Below are 21,450 nucleotides of genomic sequence, written 5' to 3'. Positions count from 1 at the left end.
GGAGGGACGGGAACATTGCAAAGTTGTAGGGAGGCTTATCCCTTTCCAGTTAGTTTTTGACAGTAAAATGCAGAGCCTGTATGTAATTGTAGTTTAATTCAGAAGAGCTGGAGACTTTTCTCCTGCCAGGTCGTGGTTGATTGGATGCTGGTACTGCATTTGACACCAATCATGCTAACTGGTTAGTGTTTAGGTCAGCAAAACCTGTGGTGAAGAAGGCAGGGAGAGTTGTCACTGTAAATAGGAATTAATAAGAGAAAATGTAGTCTTTTTATGTATTTGACAAGATTAAACCCCGTTAATATTTTAAGGGATAAAACTCATAGTGTTCCAGCAAATTTTTTTTTTAAGTTTTCCACTCTGAAAAATGTAAGTGAATATTGTTGGCAAATGACTATTGATCTAGAGAAGTGTGTTAAATGTTTCTTGGCAGCCCTATATTACAGTTACAATTTAGTTTAGTGAGAGCTTTTATAAATAACCCTAGAGCAAACTCTTGATAGAAAACGGTTATGCTTTTTTCTTTTAGACGGATGTCAATACTGTAAAAATGTATGTTTGGAAATGGACTCCCCTCCTTTTGTTTCATCAGCAGTATATGTAGCACATAATTTGTGTTCTGTTAATTCTGCAAAAATACAATATTTGCTTTTCCTTTAACTTTAAAATGGAGTTTTAACTCCAAAATAACACGTAAGGGGAAAAAGGTAAAATGAAGGCTAATAAGGTGTCAGTCCATTTCAATGGATGGTTAATTATGAAGGCACAATATTAAAACTCAAAGAAATTAATACAAATTCTAAAATCATTGCAATCATAACATATTTAAAAAAACCCAATTTAACCCTTTCTTGATTGAACTCTTCTCTTCAAATTGCACTTTGAACCCCCTTCCCACTCCCCAAGAAAAAACAAAAACAAATCAGAAAGGAATTTATTTAAAAAGTTGAATCATTTCAGGTGATAGAAATATTTAATTTCATACACAATCCTCTCCTTGCCCCTGCCCTTGGACATCAAACTATGGCTCATGTGGCTCTGGCGCACTGTTTCCTGTAGCCAGTGGCACTGGAGGCAGTGATGTGGCTAACGTTGCATCTGCCTGCGTTTGACTCTGCAGCCCAGAGGAGCAAGTGCTGGTTACGGCTGGGTCAGCTCCGGGGGACAGCGGTGGTACGAGTCCAGAGGAGATCTTGGATCCCTCCTCCAGAGCTGTAGCAAGATCCCTTAGCAGCTTGTGTGTCACACTTCCCCACTGCCAGTTGTATCTTCCTTCCAAATAAGCTGACTTAAAAGCCAAAGAGCCCTAAAGCCTCTCCTTCACCTATACAAAATTTCGAAATAATTCTTGACTCGTTAGGTGGCCTTTACCTAAAGGGCCCAGAAAGACATTAGCTGTATTAACTGTGTCCAGTTACTAACAAATATCTTTGGCTTTAAGCTTAATTACCATATTTACTCATGTACCACACTCACCTTTTCACCCAATGTAAGCACACCAACATCAGGGGTCTTGTCTTAAGCAGAAAAGCTGATTTTTTTGATTGTCCATTTGATTGGAGTAGAAGCAGCGAGACACTGTTGAAAGATGACTACCATGCTTCTCACTCTGCCAGCCTCAGGGAGGAAGGAGGTAGACTTTACCCCACATCTGCTGCAGTCAGGATCCCCTCCTGTCATCATTCAGCCATGATCAGGGTGGGGAGGAGATCTTTTTTCCCTTCATTCTGCCTTCCCAAAACAAGGTGTGCATCTTTTTTGGAGGATAATCATGACTCATACTTGAGATGATATCTTTTATTAGACCAACAGGATTTTTGCAAAAAAAAATCTTTAATTGCAAGCTTTCGGGCATAAACACCCTTCATCAGGCGTTGGAGAAAAGATTGTAGAAGTTTTCCTGGGTAGAAATGAAAGGTTGTATTTCATAGGATTTCACAGAGAAGTCAATAGATGGGAAACTCCTCTGGGCAGCCAGTTCATAGCTGGTATGAAGCCTCTCACTCCTGTGAGGATCTGTGATGATGCAGATTACTTTGAAACCAAGGCAGGAGCAGGATCTCAGGTTTCAGGTCATCACAGTTGCTTCCTGCTTGGGAAAATATGAGGATTTCATTTTTAAAAATCAGCTAAAATTTGATATCTTCCATGTGTCAGGTATCCAGGTTGTAGCCGTATTGGTCTAGAGGAAAAAGCAATCAGGACTCATAGTAGAAATGATATCTTTTACTAGACCAAGAAAATTTTTGCAGAAAAATGTCTTTAATGGCCAGCTTTCAGGCACAAACACCCTTCATCAGGCATTGGAGAGCTTCTTGAATTTGGATTTTGAATTCTGAAATGGAATTTTTGGAGAAGTGGAGAATTATTTGGAGAGTGTGAGATATGTGAGAAAATACAGTAAATGTTTTTCCTCTCTTTTAAGTCCTATGCTCAAACCTATTTTCAGAAGCCCTCAAGAATGGAAAATGGGGGGACCTGCAAAAAACCAAGGGAACCTTTAAAATTTTAGACTTGAAGCTGTTCCTATAGGTATAATTTTAGTAGCCAGAGTAAATGAATACTCTTCATGAAGTCTGTGTTTAGATCCCTCTGTGGGTGCCCATGTGCTCTGTGTGCATCAGATAGGAGCTTACCGAGGCCAAGCTTTCATTGTGTACAAGAGTATGACCGATGGGTCAGCTGCGATTCTCCCGCAGGGCAGGATCTGCCCTTCCTTCTCCATAAGAACCTGCAAGTCATCAGATGCATCCTTGAACCTTCGCCTTCTGTATCGATATATGAAGGTCTCTTAGTGCCTGGAGGACAAGCCACGAAGTTCTGGTAGAAGACAAACAAGGTTCATCCAGTGCCCCTCTGGTCAGTGATGCCAAAGACCAGAAGAGAGATCACAATGCAGAGAAAAGCCTCATCATCAACTCTGACTCCCGTAACAGTGAAGCTTACTGCATTGGTGCTGTAGAAATATTGTCCATGCACACTGTGACTCTCTTAAGTTCAGCTGCTTCAGAGTTCAGGTGGCATTTGGTATTTCTCTACAAAGACAAACTATATGTATCACATGGATAAAACTGCCAAGCAGTACACACAGCAGGGAGAGCTAGTGATAAGGAGCAGCACAGAGGAAGACTTCTTCAGCATCCTCCTGAGCAACTCTGGGCATCAATGCCTACCACTAAATATGTGACCGTGGAAGAAATGAGTACCTTGGCACCAAGGCATGTACTGCGAGGCAGGCAGTACCAGCAGCACTTTGACACTGCCTTTAGAGAGGTCTCTTCATACCATCTGTCACTGAAGAATATTCTCTTGGTCTTCAAATAAAGAAGCTTCTGCAAGATTTGTAGTCAGCATCACAGAAGATCCTGCCGGCTCCAGAGCTCAGCCGCTCTCTTAATAGGAATGGGATTGGTCAGGCCAGTATTAAGCCACTCAGCAGGTTATCATGACTTGTTTGGGCTTAGTGGCATCTGCTGTCACATCTCCCACAAGTGACCTTTCCTGTGTTAGGGGGAAAAACAGAGAGTATTCTTTCCCTTCAGCTTCTCTGACTGCAGGATGACCAGGAAGAACCTCACCCAGTGGCAGCATCCTGTTTTTGCAGAAGGACCCTTTATCATCCATCAAGGCAGGGTCCTTGGCACTCCTACCACTCTCAGATGACTTTTATTAGTCCATGACCAGTACAGGATGCTGCCTTCTAGATTCTGCACCCTACCAGTGAGTTTCACTAATGGTGTGGCAGTAGTGATGGTGCACGTGAGCAGAGAGGGATTTTATGTTGACCTGTTCCTAGAGGATTGAGCGAGAAGACTTGAGCAGCAGTGGTATACATCTCCCCTGTTCTCTCATCTAGGACTTTGTGTGAACCAGGAGAAATCATCTCAAACATAATCACAGGGGACTGAGTTCAGAGGTGCTAAGACGGACTGTCTGCAAGAACTGACCTGCCAGAGGATAGGCTGCACTCCCACCAGTCATTGCCATCTAATCTAGCAATGAGTATATCTGTGTGTCCAGGCCATGGCTTGGCATGTGGATACTTAACCGTGCTTACCAGACTTCACTTGCAGTCCTTGCAGCTGTGGCTGAGGTCTTTCTTTTGCCTGCTAAATTGTAACATGACTTAAAAACCACAGTTTTAATTCTGAGTGGCTGGCCCTGTGAATACGCAGAAGAGGATTCCTTTCTTGTCTCCATCCCCTCACATAATGCTCATCACCCCTGGGCCATCTGCAGACATACGGCAAGGTCCTGCTCCAGGGTCCCCTCCGTTCCATTTCTACCGGCCTTGTAAGGTAGCGCAAAGCAAGTCACAAGGGACTGCACAGCTTCAGTGCACACGGTCAACAAGAAGAGAGGCATTTGATTGGTCTCTTCTTTGCTGGAAAGCCCTCCAGCTGTAGACTCAGTGCCATAACACCAAGATAACATTATTGGTTCTGCATCTTCCAGGAACCAGCAGCAACCAGGTAGGCACATGGTAACCAAGCAAAAATGGTCCCTACAAGTATCCATCATAGAGCCTATATTTAACCAATGGGGAAGTCCCATGATAACATGAGGCTAACATGAAGTGTTTGCACATCAGCTCCAAGGGCAGAACGAGCTGGAGTTACTCATTCTATGTCTTCCTGCTAAAGCTCCAAGTATCCTCCCCTAAGTCATGGCTTACTATCCAAAGTCAGACCGGACAAGCTCATGCTGATCCAAATAGATGTCTACTGGACAACGACATTTTGGCAGTCAGACCTCTTGCATATGTCCATTTGGCCCTCCCATTCACCTCCCAATCTGTGCAGATATGGTATCCCAGAACTGTGTCCAGATATTTTACCGAAACCCACCATTGCTGCACCAGAAGTCTTAGACAATTGCAAGCTAAATGTTCCTGACCAAAATTCTCCTTTAAAAGTTTCAAGAAGTACTCCTGTAAGACAGGTAGTCTGCAACAAAGACTAATCCTCCAAATGGAAACAGTTTTTTGTAAGGACAGTTCAGTCCAATCTGGACCCACTTGATGCTGAAGTACCAGAAAGATCCTTGTCAACTCCCTGCACTTGAAACATTGATTGCACCCAACTGCATCAGGGATTTTCGATGTCCTCCAGTACACTTATCCCTCTCTCAAAGACCCAGCTTCTGTATGGGATCTCAACATCACTTCTGTGAAATGCATGGAGTCTCTGTTTCAGCAACTGTAGGATTTTTCAGTATGCCCTGTTACTTTTCAGACAGCCTTTCTTATTGTCACCACCCCAGCAAGCAGACCAGTGTGCTCCAGGACTTCATGGTTGGACCTGCCTGTATCCCTTTCTGCAGTGATGAGGGACACTAGGGCTGTGCAAAATTTCACTGAGTGTTTCGTGTCTAAGCTGTTTCAGCATGTTTCGAGCTCGAAACAGTGAAATTGAAACAAAACAAAAAGCTTTGAAATGAAATGAGGGCACTCGAAACGTTTCAGAAGTTTCGAAAGATTTTGAGTTTTGAAGCAGCCCAGTGGCGGGAGGCAGGGGAGAGCCAGGGCTGTGCTTCAAGTGGCTCCACTGGCCCATGGAGCGCAGCCCTGGATCTCCCGTCTCCTGCTGCTGGGCTGAGCGCTGTGGGGCTGTGGGCCCCTGGATCCGCGCCCCAGATGAGAGGAGGCTGCCTCTGCTGCTTGGGACTGGCGGCAGCATCGATCTTCCCCGGTGCTGGGTGCGGGCTGTGCCTAGCACTAGTTTCAGGCAGCGGCGGCAGCTTCCTGTCACCTGGTGCAGATCCAGGGGGCCTGCACCCCTGGGAGGAGTCCAGCACAGCCCTGCAGCCCTCCCGGGGGTGCGAGCCCCTGGATCTGCACCGGGTGACAGAAGACCGCCAGCGCCGGTAAGTGTCATGAGTTTTGCTTTGAACAGTTTGAGGTGCAGTTTCCCAGAAACTTCTGCACCTAGCTCCTTGAAATGTGGCAGGCTTCATGCCCTCAGAAGGGGCTACCAGCCCTGCAATTGTCATCCAAATCAGGCAAGAAATGACAAGGTTTTAGGCCGTTTCATGATTTCCCATTACAGGCTATGGACAAAATGTCGAAACAGTGAAAGTTTTGCTGAAAGAAAACGGAACGGTGCTTTGAAACGACAAAACGAAACACTGTTCCTTTGAAACAGCGAAACGGACGTCAAAACAAAATGATGGTGTTTTGCACAGCCGTAAGGGACACCCTAAGGCATGCCCTTTACGGGGGGAACAGGACCAGATAGTTTCCTTCTGCCCTCTTCTAACACTGGGCTGTCAAAAGAAAAAGCAAACTAAAGCTTATCCCTGCTTGACAAGCCTCTAGCAACAGAATCAAAAGCAGATATCAAATCCACCAGAGCTTCACAGTTTCCTTCTCCCCTCCCAACTTCCCCCTAGGTGGGGGTATGGATAGATCAAATGCGAGTGCACAAAACAGTTGTCTACAACTGAGATGCCATTTATAAAGCAAGTTGGTCCCTTTCCTGAAAGGCTACAGTGCTCAGCCCAGTCCTTAGGGGCATCTGAATTAGATTTTAAAGGCTATACCTCAGAGCTATTGGGATGATTATGCCTATATCTGCTGTCTCATATCAGGGGGCAGTCGTGCTGGCTGACCACCCTGTGGGGGGATTCCCTGTGATGTTAATTGTACTGCACAATTTTGCTACCGCAGGGGCCCACCAACGAAATATGAACTTTACAGGCAAGCTTGGTGGTCGGTGTGCCTCTTCTAGGACTCCTTCCAGAGAAGAGCACCAGGAATTACCTACATTTGACTGTACACAATCAAATGGATTTTTTCTTGGTGACACCAAGTTCAGGTTCTTCCAAAGGACCCTTTGAATAATAAATGTCTTGTCTTATTCGACAATTTTTATATCCCCCTCTAAAAACTACCTGGTTCCTAAAAGGAACTGGTGAGCCCTTATTTCTGACCTGAAGCTGATTCTTATCATCAAGGTCATTTGTCTCGACTTTTAGCTTGTTGAGACGGAAATATTCTCCTCTTAGGAGCCAAGTCAGTCTGTAATTCTTAAAGTGATTGATAAATGCCATACAGACCTGTATGGCATCCTTCAGTCCCCTACTTCATATGTATGACATCAGGAGGCCATATTATTTTTTCTTAACTATTAATTCTTGTATTTAAAAATATAAATATTAATTAACAGCTTTATACAAGCAATTGTTAGCTCATACTAAGATGGGGGGGAGGGATCTGTTCTTTATCTTGCCCTGTCATTACATTGTGATCAGTCTGATTTGAAATGTTTAAAAATAATTGATATTAGGATCAGGGTTCTTCTTAGATCCTATAGTAACAAAATAATAAGAGAATCTCTGCCCCAGAGATCTTGCATTCTGGGTTTTCTGTGGTTGCAGGTATCCACACAGGCAGATCAGCATTGCTGGCAAGCAGAAGTAACAAACAACTGGAGGGAATGAGGGAAATGAAATAAATTGTAATGGCTGCATAGACCAGCTGTGTGCTCAATCAGAAGGGCTAGGGTCATTCTGAAGGATGTTTTGGCATCTATTTTTATCTGAACCATGTTCAGAATCCATATAAAAATAGAGGTATTTATTTAAGAAGTAGGAGCCATTTGGAGGAATGGCAAGAATTCCCTTCTAAACTTCTTGGATACGTAAAAAGCATATATTCAGGTATTTTCTAGGGTTGGGTAGTTGACCAATCAAATAAAATTTGGTCAGTACACTGGCTAAATATCAGTAAAAATGGTAAAAAATTAAAAAAATTAAAATTGCCGATACAATCAAATAATACACGGAAAAATCACAAATCTTTCTTTAAGAAATGTATCAAAAAACAATAAAAATTTTATTTCTGTCAAGAAAACTGCAAAAAAAAAATCACTCCCCATAAAAATGTTATAACCAGTCAAAAAATACAGCTACCACCACCTAGGTTTGGCAGGGTCCCAGAAGTTAGGCTTTTTCACTACAAGGATGCACTTCAGCAGATCGGTCCTCAAGCTCCTGAGGCCAAAGTATGGCTGGAAGGGATCTCAGGAGGTCACCCGGTTCAGCCTCCTGCTCCGGATGGGATCATCCTAGTCAGGCATCCATCTAACCTGAGCTTGGCAATATCCCAGGGTGGAAGTTACAGTTTCTCGAGGTAGCCTGTTCCAGTGCCTGCCACGCTCACAGCAACGTGGTTTTTCCGCATCTCCAACCAAAATTTCCTCTGCCACAGTTGAAGCCATCGCTCCTAGTCCTGTCCCCTGCACCCAGTAGTCTACCTCCATCCTCTTAAGAATCACCCTTGAAGTACTTATCGAATCCCCCTCAGTCTTGTCTCCAGGCTAAATAACCCTAGCTCCTTCCACGTTTCCTCCTAAATCATGTTTCTCAGGCCCCTGTTCATTTGTGTGGCTCTGCACTGGACTCTTTCCAATCTGGCCACATTTTTCTTGAAGCAGGGTGCCCCAAATGGGGCGCAGTCATAGGGCACGTCCAGGCAAGCATGCACGTGCTTTTCCCCAGGGGCAAATAGCAACGTCACATAGTTGTGTTGCTGCTAATCGTCCCTGGGGAGCGTTCCTGTACACATTCTGGCACGCAGCAGATTGCCCCGAGTGGGTAGGGGAAGCCCCAGCGGCCTTACGTGAGGTCCTGGGGGTCTCCCGGGGCTGCAGCAGTGGCGATCCGGGCACGCAGAGCCTGGCCAGCCAGGCTCCAGTTTCAGGCGGTGCGTGCTGCACCCTCATGCACCGCCCTGCTTTTTTCTGATGAGTTTTGTTTAGATACCAGCATTTCCTAGCACCTAATTTTGGCCCTGTACTACAAATACATAGCACGAAGAACCTTTTCACATGTGCCCCATGTGTTTTGTGGCACCTCAAAAGCCTTCGAGGCACCACAAAGTGCACATGCGTGCTCATCTGGATGCGCCCATAGGGTGGAAGGATCGCTTCCCTTGATTTGCAAGGGACACTCCTGTTAATACAACTTGATACATGGTTTGGTTTTGGTCTACTGTAATACTCAGGTCCTTTTCTGCCGTACTGCAGCAGAGCCACTCATTCCCTGTCTGTATTTGTGTATGCAGTTATTCAGGTGTATCCAAGTGCAGGATTTCACATTTGTCCTTGTTACGTCTCATCTGATTGATTTTGCACCATTTCTCCGGTCTATCCAGGTCATTCTGGGTCCTGGCCCTACCCTCCAGGATGTCTACAACGCCACCCAACTTGGATGTCATCAGTAGTTTTGCTCGGCATGTACTCAGTCCCTTGGTTGACCTAAATTCTCTGAGTTAAAAACAATGCAGTTCCCCACCTGTATCCTAGCGCTTCTCTGGTTTTCAGGGGCGGGATTGAGATTAAATGCATGCGAGTAGCCTTGTTACCATCGTTGCATTCAAATATCATATAAGGATATTAGGCAGCACTGGGCATGTCTACGCGAGATGCTGTGTTGCCGGGCACGACGACGACGCTACTGCTCAGTAGCTCATTGCTACTGCGCGGTAGGGTTGGAAACTAGCTAAAGCAAGTACTAAATGACTGCGCCGTAACAGCTGCTCAGTGGGGCGCATACGTAGACGTGCCCAGCGACTGGCACCGTGGACATGTTACACTTCCCTCTCTTTAGGTGACTTGTGTAGACAAAATAGAAAGTGAAACTTAGGCACTTTAATGGTACCCGACTATTAAAAGTAATTAATTCTGAGCCTTGGCTTCCAGTTTCCACTCTCTGCCTGTCACTCCACTAAAACTACACCTTGGCCTGGCTCTCACCTGTTCTTTTACACGCTAACTCTCAATATACGTTTTTGAGTTTTTTAAGAGTTTGTTGACTTCTAAATTTTTGTGTTTTTATTTGCATTTCCTTCCAGAATAGATAATTTTTTTTCTAATGTTTCTATTTTTAGGTCATACCTTTAGATATTACACTGGAGCTCCAAAAACAGATTATGTCGGAGTTAGAAATTCTTTATAAGGTACTCTTTTTTACCACTTTTAATTATGTTTGCCGAGGGTCTTCATACAGAGGCTTTTTTTTATATGCTGTTTTTCTCTTTCATTTTGCAGTGTGACTCATCATATATCATAGGATTTTATGGTGCTTTTTTTGTAGAAAACAGAATTTCGCTATGTACAGAATTCATGGATGGTGAGTTGTGTCCTTTTTCTACTCTTTATTGTTAAAATGTAATTGAGATTTAAAGATACGCGCTTTGAGTAATAGAATGTAATCATTTAACAAAAAGGATATAGTAAAATACTAATAATGACTACTTATGGGCTTCAAAATCAAACTGGCATTGCGATCGTTTGTGGTTATATTTTTCTCCATATGCTATATTTTCCTAAATGTTGTTTTGTTTACTTTTATTGAAAATTTAAGTAGAACAGAAATAAATGCTAGTTTAATCTGTGGTTTGATTCTTGATTCTTTCATACAATCTGTCTTCGCTGACAGAACAGCTGTTCTTTTCTTTTAATGTTTCAATCGCCAAAACAGATTTTCTTTTAAAGAAATCTATTAACCCAGTGTCCTGTGTGTTTTCAGTGAAAATCAGTTCTTAATTGCAAGATAAGGAATTATTTTCCAGCACAGCTGTTTAGCTATGCTATACTAAGTTTCCTTTGGTGTGTTCACATTTCTCCCTACATGAATTTCTTTCAGACCCATAACATTCCCTTCCTTGAGAGCTGGTGCTAGCGTCCTTATGGAGATTTATTAACACTTTGCCGTAGAAATTTTGTGCTGTGAGATCCTTGGACAAAAGACACTTTAGATGGGTAAAAGGAACTTATTAAAGCGATTTATAATCTTTGCTTTCCTCTGTGTATCAACTCTGAGAGTCTCTGTCTCATGACTGATGAAGTCCCCTCGTGTCTGGTACACTAGAACTAAAATACTTTCCAGCATTAGAGTCTGAGTTTCCTGATGTCCTTACATTATTAAAGTAATAGTCCATGACTCTCAACAAGAATTTCTCAAGAACCAGCGTTTTCTGGCCTACCCAGGTCTTTTTTCCTTCTAAGGTTCAGTTGAGTTGGATGTGAAGAAGTAGGAGTCTTACAAATAAGCTAATAGAAATAGTCGTACAAAGAGGGCTGTCTTTCAGGAAATATGCATAAATCATATAAATAAATATATGTGATAGATAGATAGATAGATAGAAGAGATCTATATATAGAGATAGATATTGCTGTCTATATGTAACCATTGCTGCCTAGCTCCAGTTCTATTTCTCTTGAGGAACACAAAGTCCTTCATTTTCCTTCGTGTATTAATAGCTCTCTGGTTATTAGAACAATCTAGTCTTGTTACAAGTCATTGCTCTTTTCGCTGTGCACGTCCCTGCCCTGAAGTTCATTGCAACCCAGTTACAAAGATGAGTCTCGATTCTGTTCTCCCAAATGTAACAAGGTTAATTAAAAAGGATTATATTCATTCAGCAAAACCCAGGTGTGGAATTCATTGGTGCTCTTGCACTAAACAAGCATTGCTCAGAGGCTCTAGTTTTCCATACTTGTGTCATCACTAATGCACTCAGGAGTGTGAGCTCACGCTGTCAGAAACTGCATGCTAGTTGGTATTTGCATGTGCATGCCAGCTGGGTTGGCACACCACAAAGTACTTGCAAGCTCTGAAGAGTTCATTTGCTTAAAACAGTGGTTCTCAACCTTTTTAGACTTGAGGCAACCCACCTTTAGGCACTTCTAGGAAAATGCCAGCTCTCAGCTTCTGCTCATGTTTTTTGACTACAGAAAAATACTAGAGCAATCCTTCTGTTGCAGAGAAAGCCCAGATCAGACTGTTTAACACAATGAATTCCTATTTGAAACCTCTGGCCTTATCCTGTGAACCATGTCTGCACACCTAACAGTACTAACAGTGCTAATGCTGCAGTGCATGGCACCCTTGAAAGGATCTTGAGGCACCCCAGGGTGCCACAACACCCTGGTTGAGAATCACTGGCCTCAAGTCTGAAGACGGGAGGCTGCATGTGCTCCTGCAAGCTCAGATGCAATTTTAAAAAAAGGGAGAATTGGTTGCTCATAAAAGCACTGCAGTTTTAATTCCTGAATGAGGACAGTCAAGCCTTTAGGCTGTGCTTCTCTCTTGTGATGTTGCATAACAGTGGTATCTGCTGACCGTGCAAAAATGTCTGGCACTCATATGGAGATAACCTGCAATCCACACAGGGGCAAAGCACATGGTCAAGTTACAAGAAAAACAAGGGTGGGAATTACAGCATAGCAGCTACGTGCATGCTTCTACTTTGCAGCACTTTGGAGCTAGCCCTTCACTGACGGGTAAGCTGCTGTCAGGTAGGTCCCACTAACGTTCACGGGTAGTAACCACGGCATAGCTCCTAGCAGCAAATTTCTGCCTTCCTTTACCTGATGGTAACTTCACGTGACTGTGCCTGAATGTTGTATACTCCCTCTGGCAGTGACACAAATAATGATCTGCTAAATAGTTGGGACGTTGCCAACCCTTCTCTTCCAAGCTTTATTTTTGCTATTTAAGCATGCAGGGGAAGGGGCACAGCAAGGGAGGTGGCACGCATAACCATGCAGGTGAACCGCCTTTAAGCAGGCCTCTCTTCTGCCCCCACGGCCCTGTTTTGGCCAGTTTCCATTTCTGGGACTAGGTATCTGCAGCGGTTTGCAGAGACCCAGTCTTTTGCAAACATCCCATTAAAAGGTTTGCCTCGAAAGTGTCCTGTGCCAGTGAATCCAACAGATGGCTGTGCAAACAAATACCTCCTTCGCGGAGAAGCTAATAACAGATGGATAGCAAAGGTTAGCTCAATGCTGCATCCATCTGTTTGGGAAAACGTATGTATGTAGAGTCAAAACACAATCAGTTTTGTACGGCGTGCGGGTCTGCTCCAATGGGGAGGAAAGCAGCAAAAGCTGTACAAGTCTTGGGCCGTGAACACTGCCGCACAGAGCTTGAATGGCTTGACCTTGCTCATCCGTGGATCTGCCAATTGATCTTGGAGATCAATGGGGGACATAAAATGAGACTTCCTCATCTTTGCACTTTTACACCTGTAATAAAAATGCTACTTGAGTAAATAAAGGTGGCGAAATGGCGGGGTGCTGGGTTGTGTTTTTATATCCATCTCCTCCCTTGAATTGCCAAGCCACCCACGCATCCCAAAGAAGTCAATGGGAACCGCAGCTTCTTGACATCCTCGATGATCGGGAAAGACATTAGGTGCCTAATGTGGATTTGGAAGCTTGGCTTCTAGACACCGCAGTTGCAACATTGTGGGCAGAGCTTTTCTGCTCTGCCCAATTAAAAGGCCTGTTAATTTTCCTAGTAAGGCAGAAAGATGAGCTCTTTGCTCCTTCCCCCTCGCTGCACTATCCATGTTTCAAGCATAAGGCTTGGCTTCTGAGTGTGAGACAACAGACCACATTTTGTGCAAAACTAACCCATGGGCTTGTGAATATAATCAAGAAGGATCTGACCTTGCCACCATTGAATGACCATTTTTGTTCTCAATTTTAAATTCACTTTTGTGTCCAAGTATGAATGTGTTAACATGGGATGGGAGCATCTCTTATTGACTGGGCACACATTTCCTGGGTAAAAGGAAACTTCCTTCTATTCCCGTGAGAGTGCTTGGGCCCTTGTTAGGAGCTAGGAAGGGCCAGGGCTCCTCACCCCCTTGGCACGGCAGATAGGGGCCTGCATCCAGCAGTGGACGCTGCCACTGTGCTCCCAGGCACTTGGCACACATCCTTCAGAGCAGGGTGCCACCGAAACGTTTCAGTTTGGCTTTTGAGGAAAAGTGGACTTCTCTTGGGCCCGTGGCGCTGTGCCAGGTACCATCAGTTGCTACCAATATCCCTTTTACTAGGCTCATCAGGACACAGCATTGCTGCTGCCCTCGATTTTGTAATCTGCTGTAATTGTTTCTCGTGCCTCTTTAATCTGCTGCGAATTAAATTTTAAATTGCACCAGATCTGGCACTCCATTCTCATGGGTAAAATCTGCCTCCTGCTTTCTTATCCTTCAGCGTGGAAGTTGTCAGAAAAGATATTACTGTATTTACTCACAACGCACGTGCACTCCCCCGCCCCCAAAAGTTCAGCCTTTCAGGATCAGGGTGTGGGTTTTAAGCAAGTAAGCAGGAGGGAGGATGGGGTCCAATGGTAACCCCTTTTGCAGCTGCTGTCAGATTGCTGACTGGGACTTTTTGCAATACAGGTTCTCCATGGAAAAGCCAGCTGTAGGCTGTGCCTAGAAAAATCATCCCCCCTTCCCTTCCCTTCCCCTCCCCTTGCTTTCCTAAAAAAAGGTCTTATTTTGGGGGGGGTGCAGAAATACCATAGTTGTGACTTTGCAAATAAAAAGATAGCACGGGTAGGAAAGAAAAGCTTCGAGTTCTCTTGTGTCTTTGTTCAGACTTGTCTTGAAGGTCAACTATTTCCAATACACCTACTCTTACCTCATTTATGGCATCTTCATTAATAAACAAAGGGCAAAAAAGCCCTTGTGACTTCGAATCTAGGCTAGCATTTTATTGTTACTTAACTGAGCACGTTGCATTTGTGTCTGCAGGCGGCTCCTTGGATGTTTATAGAAAAATTCCCGAACATGTCCTAGGAAGAATAGCAGTAGCTGTAAGTATTTTTTTTTTTTCAAGTAATTGCTCGTTGTGTTATGTTCACATTTGACCTAAGGTTTGATTCACAAGTGCCCGGCTGTCAAGTTGGCATTCAATCACTCATCCAAAAGACTGTGCTGCTGACTGGTTCCTCTCTATTGTTCACAAGGCTTCAGCTCCTCTCTCCTGTGGACAAAAGCAGGTGAAATGGGTGGGCTGAGAAGGTGCAGCTGGGTCTGATGCAAATAAAAGCTGCCGCAAGACCCGCTGCACGTGCCGTGCACCTTGTCCATCATTTAAGTCTGTTGCTTCCTGAGCTAAAGCTGCTCCTTAAAGGAAAGAGGCCGAAGACGGAAGCTGCCAGGCTGGAAGAGCACAACCAGAGGGTTGCGTGCCTCATGCTTGGGGCATGGTGCTAGCTTGCCGTCCTCACCGGGATCCTTCGCCCGTGTTGTCTGTGGTTGGAACAACTTCAGAGCAGTCTCGGGGGAGAGGTTGGGCAGTTTCGTTCTAGGCCATCCTCCCGGTACAGTGGCAGCATTTCGACACAGATGCCTGAGGGCACCCAGGAGCGTACCGTTGTGTCTCAGCCACACGTGAGAGCTGAACACTTCTAGGATGTCACGAATGGTGATTGAAAACAGACTGCAGAGTAAAAAAAAAAAAAGCCAAAAAACCCGAACCACTCCATGTTCTGCAAAGACTGAACCGAGTCTAATTGACCAATGTCTCAGTGCATGTTTTGGGGGGAGAGATACTGCTAAACAATTGCTAAATCTGAGGAATACTTTGATAACTTAAGCAGTTTAAAGCATAACAAAGTTATTCTATCGTGTGCCATTTAATTAAGTGCTGGGTTTTCACATTCATTATACATCAAGCTGACAATTTAAATCCTTTAATCCAATGCAGGCAGCTATTTAGTCTCTGTTCATTGTAATTCACAGCTCTACTTTCTTTTAATTTGTGTGGCCTGCCCAGGGTGATGAACATCCTTTTCTGATGCTGTTTCCTCTAAGTAGCTTCAAATCTGCTCATTAGTGAGCCTGGTGGTTTCTTGTGGAGGCTGAATGCCTTTCTCCTTCAATTGGAGAGTCAAAATGTTTCGTCTTATCTGCTGCATGGTTTGCGTGCTACTTTTTGCAGCCTCCTCTCTGTTACATTAAATATTGTGTGCATGAAGTGTGATGATATTTGGAGAAGCCCTCAAATGCACACAAAGTCCTACACCGTGTTCAGGTCCCTTTCCCCTGCCACTGCCTCTTACTACCCACTCCCAGTTCTTCGATCCATCCTGACCTATGTTTTCACCCCCTCGTTGTTCACCGCTTCATAGTGCAGCTCCTCCCTTCTCATTCTTGTCCTTTTCCTCCACCCCTTGTACGACTTACAAAATCTGCTATGATTTGCAAATGCTGCCTTCTAGTCGCAGGTGGCAGCCGCCTGAAGCATTTGAGTCCTGGACCTGCCACTTTTCCTCCCTGTGAGGCAGGAGCTTGGGGTATCCTGCATTTTGGCACGTTTCTCTGCCTGGGTGCTATTTCTCTGCACACTTGGCACCTTTCCGCCATTCGTGCTGCTGGAGAAAGGGTACCAACACCTTTGTACTCCAAATAGTTCCTCAGCTATTGCAGCCGCACATCCCACCAGTCCCCCTGGGCTGCTGCTTGCTGCTGTTGCTTGAATTGTTGCACGCGCTGTTTGCAGATACAATGATCCTTGCCCCAAAGAGGCAATCAGCCCAAAGCCCAGAGGGGCTTCTATCATAGGATTTACATCATAGACTGGTGAGAGGGAAAGCATAAAAAGGCCAGGATTTGGGAGAGGACAAGATGCCAACTGCACAAGATGTTATATTTTGCATAAAAAAATCTGGGACCTCTGGACTGTGTGAAAAGCAGGAGCTTTTTCAAATCGATCAATCTTATTTCTTCTTTCCTTGCACTTTGTACATAGGGCCATTTGTCCTATGCTCTCCCGAGAGACGCACAATGCCGGCAGGCTATAGAGTCTGCAGAAAAATGTGCATGACCTGCACATCAGTTAATTAAAATCTTTTACAAAATTAGCAGAGGGGTCCTCTCAGTGCAAGCTTCCCCAGAAAAGCCAGTGCGCCATATAGACCTTCACAGTATCCTTCAGGCCAGACCAGTTTGTGGTTTCTGCTATACCAGACTTGTCATGGTAATTTTATTCTTTTAAAAACAAATGTTGAGCAAACTTTAACTGCCCGTGAATGGTACCAGAGCGACAGCACTGAAACCAATATCTTCTATCCAACCTTCTCTTAGGAGTTAGCAGGAGCCCTAAAAATGAGTCCAACTGGTCTAAAATGTGATAGCTGTCTGCTAATAAGATCATGTGGCTACAGGCTCTTCATGAATTTTCTTCTAAGGGGAACTGTGGTGGACCCAAAATAAATGCCAGGCAGATGTCCATAAAATGGGTACGTCAGGGGTAGCAACAGTACAGCCTTATCCATGCAGGCCCTTTCCAATGAGACTCAACCCTGAGTTGGCAGAATCACAGTCTTTATAGCTGGCAGGGTGATTTTGGCTGCAGAGACTCTCAAGTGTTAACAAATGCTGCCAAATGCCCTGGTGATTTGTCTGGTACAGGCGCTTGTCTTAGACTGGGCACCAGATGATCTCAAAATGCAAGCAGCTATATACAGATTCAACGTATAGTTGTTGTTACCTTTTGCATTTACCTTCCTTGTTGCTCCCATCCATCCACTCAAATGTCAAGCTTCAGTGTTTAGGGGTGGGTGGTCCGCACGCTGAGCTGATCTTGCAATAGGCCATTATTGAGTGGGGATACTCTTTTCATAGTTTCATAGCTGGTCGGGTCAGAAGGAACCTGAGCAGATCATTGAGTCCGACCCCCTGCCATGGCAAGAAAGAGTAGCGGGGTTAAATGACCCCAGCAAAGTGTTCATCTAACCTCCTCTTAAAGACCCCCAGGGTAGGAGCCAGCACCACTTCACTTGGAAGCTGGTTCCAGACCCTAGCTGCCCTGACTGTGAAGTCGCGCCTCCTGATGTCTGACCTAAATCTACCCTCTGCCAGCATGTGACCATTATTCCTGGTCACTCCTGGCGGTGCTCGGGGGAACAGGGACTCCCCCAGTGCCTGCTGGTCCCCTCTGACTAGTTTGTAACAGGCCACAAGATCCCCCCTCAGCCTTTTCTTGTGGAGGCTGAACAGGTTCAGGTCCCGTCGCCTCTCCTTGTAGGGCCTGCCCTGTTGTCCCCGATCATGCGAGTGGCCTCCTCTGGACCCTCTCCATGTTGTCCACATCCCTCTTGAAGTGCGGCGCCCAGAACTGGACGCAGTACTCCAGCTGCGGCCTGGCCAGTGCCGCATAGAGCGGGAGGATCACCTCTTTGGACCTGCTCGAGATGCATCTGTGGATGCAGGACAAGGTGCGGTTGGCCTTCCTGACCGCGTCCCCACACTGCCGGCCCATGTTCATCTTGGCATCAATGATGACTCCAAGATCCTTTTCTGCCTCTGCACTGCCGAGAAGGGAGTTCCCCAGCCTGTAGGTATGGTGCCGGTTGTTCCTCCCCAGGTGCAGCGCCTTGCACTTGTCAGTGGTGAATCCCATCCTGTTCTCGTCTGCCCACCCCTGTAACCTGTTTAGCTCCGATTATAGCCTGTCCCTTCCACCTAGCATGCCCAATTCTCCCCACATCTTAGTGTCGTCTGCGAACTTGAACAGGATGCTTTTTACCCCCTCGTCCAAGTCACTGATGAAGATGTTGACCAGTGCGGGCCTGAAGACCGAGCCCTGGGGGACCCCACTGCCCAAATCCCTCCAGGTTGAAAATGACCCGTCCACCCCCTCTCTGGGTTTCATAGTTTCATAGTAGCTAGAGTCGGAAGGGACCTAGGTAGATCATCTAGTCCGACCCCCTGCCTTGGCAGGAAAGAGCACCGGGGTCAGATGACCCCGGCAAGGTGCTTATCTAACTTCCTTTTAAAAATCCCCAGGCTAGGAGCCTGCACCACTTCCCCTGGAAGCCGGTTCCAGGCCCTAGCCGCCCTGACTGTGAAGTAGCGCCTCCTAATATCTAATCTAAACCTACCCTCTGCCAGCTTGTGACCGTTATTCCTGGTCACTCCTGGCAGCACACGGGGGAACAGGGACTCCCCCAATACCTGCTGATCCCCCCTGACCAGTTTGTAGCAGGCCACAAGGTCCCCCCTTAACCTTCTCTTGTGGAGGCTAAACAGGTTCAGGGCCCGTAGCCTCTCCTCATAAGGCCTGCCCTGCTGACCCCTGATCATACGAGTGGCCCTCCTCTGAACTCTTTCCATATCGTCCACGTCCCTCTTGAAGTGTGGCGCCCAGAACTGGACGCAGTACTCCAGCTGCGGCCTGACCAGTGCTGCATAGAGGGGGAGGATCACCTCTCTGGACCTGCTCGAGATGCATCTGTGGATGCATGACAGGGTACAGTTGGCCTTCTTGACTGCCTCCCCACACTGCCGGCCCATGTTCATCGTGGAGTCAATGACGACTCTAAGATCCTTTTCCGTCTCCGTGCTGGCAAGAGGGGAGTTCCCCAACCTGTAAGTGTGGTGCCGGTTCTTCCTCCCCATGTGCAACACCTTGCACTTATCAGTGTTAAACCCCATCCTATTCTCCTCCGCCCACCGTTGCAACCTGTCAAGGTCAGCTTGTAGCCTATTGCACCCTTCTAGTGCACCCACATCCCCCCACATCTTAGTGTCATCAGCAAACTTGAACAGGGTGCTTTCTACTGGGGGACCCCACTGCCCACGTCCTTCCAGGTCGAGAAGAACCCATCCACTACCACCCTCTGGGTGCGGCCCTCCAACCAGTTAGCGACCCATTTGACCGTGTGGGCATCGACACCACAGTCTCCCAGCTTTTTGATGAGGACAGGGTGAGGGACAGTGTCGAAAGCCTTCCGGAAGTCCAGAAAGACTACATCCACAGCAACCCCTGCGTCTAATGATTTGGTGACCTGATCGTAAAAGGCCACCAGGTTGGTCTGACAAGACCTGCCACTGATGAACCCATGTTGGTTGCCCCTGAGCATGCATTCCCCCGCAAGGCCCTCCTGGATGTGTGCCAGGATAATTTTTTCAAAGAGCTTACCCGGGATTGAGGTAAGACTAACTGGCCTGTAATTTCCCGGGTCCTCTTTTTTTCCCTTTTTGAAGATAGGGACCACATTGGCCCTCTTCCAGTCCTCCGGCACCTCGCCAGAGCACCACGAGTGCTCATAGAGCCGCGCCAGGGGTCCCGCAATGACCTCGGCCAATTCCTGTAGAACCCTAGGGTGAAGATCGTCCGGACCAGCGGACTTGAACACGTCCAGCCTCTCCAGAAGTACCCTAACTAACTCCTCGCTAACCCCTGGCCCAGGCGTGTCCCTCCCGCCCGTTGGTGACACATCTGACTGTGTGGGTGTCGACACCACAGCCCCCAATTTCTTAATGAGAACAGGGTGAGAGACATTGTTGAAGGCCTTCCAAAAGTCCAGGAAGACGATGTCCACAGGCCGCCACGTTGGTCTGACAGGACCTGCCGCTAATGAACCTGTGTTGGTTGCCCCTAAGTATGATCTCCCCTGCTGGCCCCTCATGGACATGTGCCAGGATAATTCTCTCAAAAGCTTTTCCTTCTTAAATATTACTTTAAAAGCCAAGTATTTGATAGGGTGGGAATGTTGTCCAAATTCGTAGGTCTATCAGTAATAGTTGTTCTGGATTTGCCTGTTGTTCCATCAGTGATCATCCTCAAAGTGAGGGATTGCTGATGCTTCTGGATGTAGTAAGACGTGCTGGAGGGGTCAGGGGGAAGAGGGAGTGGTGAAAAATGGGGCCAGGGGAACGGAAGAGAAATCTGAACAGGGGCCTAGGTAACAAGAAAGACATGTTGGCTGCACCATGGAGAAGAGAGTTGGTAACACTGAGAGACTGAAGCAGCAGTTAGCGGTGATCCTCCAAAGGCAGAAGATGTCTCTGTGCTTGCCACAACACCCTGGAAGAGCCCACAGTTTCTGAGAGACGGTGAAACCTCTTTTTCTCTGTGCCACCTCCTTCCTTTTGGGTGAACGGAGAGGGATTTATTTTTTTCCCAAGGGAAAAGGACAACTTGAGACCCCCGAGAGAGGCACTGCTGTCCTCAGTGTGGCCAAATGATCTCCTCCTCCCGTGCGTAAGTATTCAGGCTCCTCTGTGGCTGATACTGTTCTACCTTTGCTTGCCATTTCACACATTTATTTTCACTTCAATTTCTGCAGCAGTGACATTGTGCACTGTATTTTGAGTGCTAATGTTGATTGAAGCTCTCCCTGAAAGGATGTGCACTTGAACTGTCAAGAGAGTGAGTGATTGACAGCAGGTAGAAGTACTTTTTGTGTCAAGGCTTTGTCAAGTCATTGTTGCAAAACCTACTTTACTGAATACTAGTAATGCCTCCTAGATATTCAATCAAAACATAATCTATGCTGGTGCCTTTTTTATTTTTTAGAAGAATGCGTAATCCCCAATGTCCATCCTTAATAGGGAAGTGGCATCTCTTTTAGTGTCAGTGAATAAAAATAATTTGCGTGTGTTTTTTTGGCTTTATAGCTTGGAAACACAGCAATGTAGGAAAAAAAAGAAGCCACTTCAAACTTCCATTTTTTTTGTTGTTGCTGAGATGATCTAACTGTAATCGTTAGTTTAAGAGTGTGCCTTTTATTCAGCACATGCTACTTAATAAAGATGATTAATAACACTCAGCCGATTATTTCTCTCCTAGCAAATGTTTGCTTTCTTCTTGTATAAAAATGTTTAAAATAGCCTGCAAAAATGTTTAAAATTTTACA

The 21,450-nt window shown here is 45.8% G+C and overlaps 1 protein-coding gene across 4 annotated transcripts in view; it reads left to right on the top strand.

Moving 5' to 3' along the window:
* The window catches only part of MAP2K5 (mitogen-activated protein kinase kinase 5), a 186,572-nt gene that overhangs the window by 67,897 nt on the left and 97,225 nt on the right, over positions 1 to 21,450 (top strand). For all 4 annotated transcript variants that reach the window (XM_090029469.1, XM_090029468.1, XM_090029470.1 and 1 more), the window contains exons 10-12: positions 9,890 to 9,958; positions 10,050 to 10,131; positions 14,555 to 14,616. In XM_090029469.1, the coding sequence (XP_089885595.1) occupies positions 9,890 to 9,958; positions 10,050 to 10,131; positions 14,555 to 14,616 (213 nt within the window). The remainder of the gene's footprint in view (positions 1 to 9,889; positions 9,959 to 10,049; positions 10,132 to 14,554; positions 14,617 to 21,450) is intronic.

Source organism: Crocodylus siamensis, chromosome 15, assembly GCF_052110815.1.
Source record: "Crocodylus siamensis isolate JL-2025a chromosome 15, ASM5211081v1, whole genome shotgun sequence".
Lineage (NCBI taxonomy): Eukaryota > Metazoa > Chordata > Crocodylia > Crocodylidae > Crocodylus > Crocodylus siamensis.
Note: the sequence above shows the minus strand (reverse complement) of the source record. Positions and strands in the feature narration are given on the sequence as shown.